Below are 3325 nucleotides of genomic sequence, written 5' to 3' on the forward strand. Positions count from 1 at the left end.
GGGGGGGGGACAGAACAGACAAACATCATCATGTTACTGGCTGGGAAACTTGCTGGTAAAATGGATGTTCTTGTAAAACGTTATTCAAACCAAGATAAGGGAGAAGCTATTTAAGTTGAGGTGCACTGAGGTCAAATTCAAAGTCCACATTAAGACCTATAGGTTATTAATTAAACGCTGTGTTTACCTGTGACTGATTTCTCATAGTTCTTCCCGAGGGTAACCAGGTTCCTCAGGCCTGGGTTGAACTGCTCCATCACATTCTGGGACAAAGAGAAAAGATTAAAGATTATTGAGAACACTCCTATCTATTTCCTGATTTCAATAATACTGTAATCTCACAAACATCTCGAATTTCCTTTACAAAAAAGAAACGTATACAACTATTTTTGAAGGAGTGGGCGGGTGAAACAAGTGTTTGTGCTGTCGCTCTATAAGAGAACAATAAAACGTTCAATCTTTAACTTGACCCCTGTATGCTTTTATAACTCAAAAGAGCGAAGTCCCACACAAAGTTGCAGCTATTTGCAGCATGAGCCTCATAACTCTCCCCTCCCTTAACCCCCCCTTTACTCTCTATTGAAAGTCCTCAACAATCAAGTGCTGTTTGCCTCCCTGTCTCTATTCCCCTGGCACGCCCTCAATAGAACAATGAAGGGGGCAGGTATGACTACATGAAGAAAAGGAGAGAGGAGGAAGAGAGAGAGAAATTGAAACAGGTTCCTTGTTTTATTTTCTCGGTCTCTCCCAGTGGCACACTGTACACAGATACAAACACAGATACACAAACACACACTTTGCATTGCTAATCCAGGAAGGATATGTCACTCCAAAAAGTAATATCCAACTCTAATTCTACAGCTATTTTTCAAATTAAAGGAGCCCAAAAACATGAAATAACCGTTTAAAATGACTCGTATAGACATGTTAATCTTACTGGAGACGGAGACACACACCCAGACACACTCTGATCACATGTGAGAGTTGTTAATCTACGAGTAAATCCAGATTAATCCCATGATCAAACGACCATTGATCCAATCACTTCAAGTCCATTGACAAGCTAGAGCAGGTCGACTGATGAGATAAACTCTTGTCATTTCACAAGAGTTTATCTCATTCAGACAGACAGGAGACGGGCAGTGGCTGCACTGTGGTTTGCTGTCTTTTATGATTTACAATTTAAAACATGACCCTTCACTTGTTGTTGGACTATAAAACTGTTATCAGATTACAAACGTATCCATTGTACGCAACAACAGGACGTTTGAGTTGCTCGATCGAGTATTTTTGTGTGTGTTTATGATAAAAAACCCAATTCACCCAAAAACAAAAACTGCCTTCAGTCTTAGTATTGTTATTTATGTAATTTAAGAGCAGGATTCATATGTGACACATCTGAATCACAATGACATCTATTCACCCCACTTAGCATTCATTACCTTGCACATAACCAGTTTATTTTGAACATTTCTGCACAGTGACAGCTCTGTTAAAACTGCACTGCTGTATCAATTTAAATTCTGTCATACCAAACAGATTTTATTTTTCTGTAACCTGTCATATTCTTGTTGTATTTACCTGATGGTATATCTGTATTTCTTGTAAATATTTCTTATTACTTAAATGTTTTTGTAACAGCTCTATATTTGCTGCTTTTTAAAGACTTAATTCCTCTTACTGTGTTTAAGTATGCACCATGGTACAGCAAAGAAACATTCCTTGTGTGTGTAAACCTCAATGGTGTTAAGTAATGAAGTACATGCACTCAAGTACTGTAGTTAAGTGCAATTTGTAGGTACTTTGAGGTAATTTATAGGTAAATATTGTACTTTTACTCCACAATATATTACCTTTAGTAACCTTGCAGATTTAGATCAATGATAAACAATGATATCAGCACATTAACGTGGGTTAAATTCACAATCAATTGAAATTAGTTCCACCTTCACCAGCTTTGAAAAACACATCAATAATTAACCAAAACCATATGATTCTGAAATGGGCCAATCTGCATAATGAGTACTTTTATTTTTGGTACTCAAAGTATATTTTGATAGCAATACGTTTGCGTTTTTACTTGAGTAACATTTTGATTGAAGGGCTTTTACTTGTGACAGAGTATTCCTAAACTCTGGTATTTCTACTTTTACTCAAGTACACGATTTGAGTACTTCTCCCACCTCTGGTAAACATATTTTGCAATAAACCTGATTCTGATCCCCAACCAAAGATCTATCGATTAGTTCTCCTTATATTTGTTTTTAAAAGTCTTACCTTGTAAGTATTCTCTGTGAGCTTGCTCACATCATCCGGAGCGCGAGACATGGTGGCAGGTTGTCGGTGAAATCAAAAAAAGGAAAACAAATATAAAATAGTTTATTTGTAGTAATCCAGGTGTTCGGTCCGAAAAATAAATTCCACAGCAGCCGGTCCTGCTCCGTGCATGCGGGAGAGAGACGCTGAGCGGCCGGGGACAGACGGACTGACTGACGGACTGACACACCGGAGAGACTTCCCCGCGAGGAGGAGGAGCGCGAGGGAGGGCCCCGTGACGTCACGATAGGTGTTACACAGATTAATCTCCCTGTGTGATAATAAATGCTCAAATAAATATATTACAAATCGCATCCAAAATGTAACTGCTCTCAGGGAGATTCTTCTCGGCTTCACTTCACATATTTGAATTGATATTGAATATTCGTGAAAAAGAAAAACAGCACAAACGAAGCAGCTTCAGGATGAGGAGATTTTTTACAATTATTAACTAATTTCATTTTAGGGGAAAATTCACATTCACAATAATAACTGGACTGACTCTCAACCTTGCACATCTTTACTTAGAATTACAACAATATGGCACCACTATTAAAAATACTATACATAAGAAGGCAATCAAAACCAAATGTGTATTTGATCAATATTTGTACTTGATATGAATTACAAATTTTGATAATTGTTTCAAAACCAAGCATTGATATTCACTGCTAAATCAAGCCAAAAGAGGGCGCTGTAATTCAAATGCTCCAGTGATTTTTTTTTTAATGCAAAGGTAGTTGTGTATTCAGAGCCTTTATTTCAGCAAAAGTAGCAGTACTAACATTAAAACTAATCCTTTCAAGAAATTAAAAGCACAAATTATGTAAGCATTCATAAAATAAAATAACTAATTATGAAGAAGGCTTCAATATATTTTAGGTGTAATATAATAAAATAATAACCAAAACAATAAAATAAAAATAATAATGAAATAAATCAAATAGAATAATAGTAAAATACATAATAAAATCATAAAAACTTGAAAAAACATGTATAAATACAGTTA

General features: G+C 36.1%; 1 protein-coding gene across 1 annotated transcript in view; it reads right to left on the reverse strand.

The window, feature by feature from the left end:
• baiap2l1a (BAR/IMD domain containing adaptor protein 2 like 1a) overlaps positions 1-2489 on the reverse strand; it is a 28997-nt gene extending 26508 nt beyond the window's left edge. Inside the window, exons 1-2 of the mRNA XM_010795370.1 lie at positions 2278-2489; positions 188-263 (exon numbers count right to left, since the gene is read on the reverse strand). Of these exons, the coding sequence (XP_010793672.1) occupies positions 188-263; positions 2278-2328 (127 nt within the window). The 5' untranslated portion in view covers positions 2329-2489. The remainder of the gene's footprint in view (positions 1-187; positions 264-2277) is intronic.
• Between the last annotated feature and the right edge of the window lie 836 nt (positions 2490-3325).

The sequence above is a fragment of the Notothenia coriiceps genome, unplaced genomic scaffold (assembly GCF_000735185.1).
Source record: "Notothenia coriiceps isolate Sejong01 unplaced genomic scaffold, NC01 NC01_scaffold00037246, whole genome shotgun sequence".
NCBI classification, from domain to species: domain Eukaryota; kingdom Metazoa; phylum Chordata; class Actinopteri; order Perciformes; family Nototheniidae; genus Notothenia; species Notothenia coriiceps.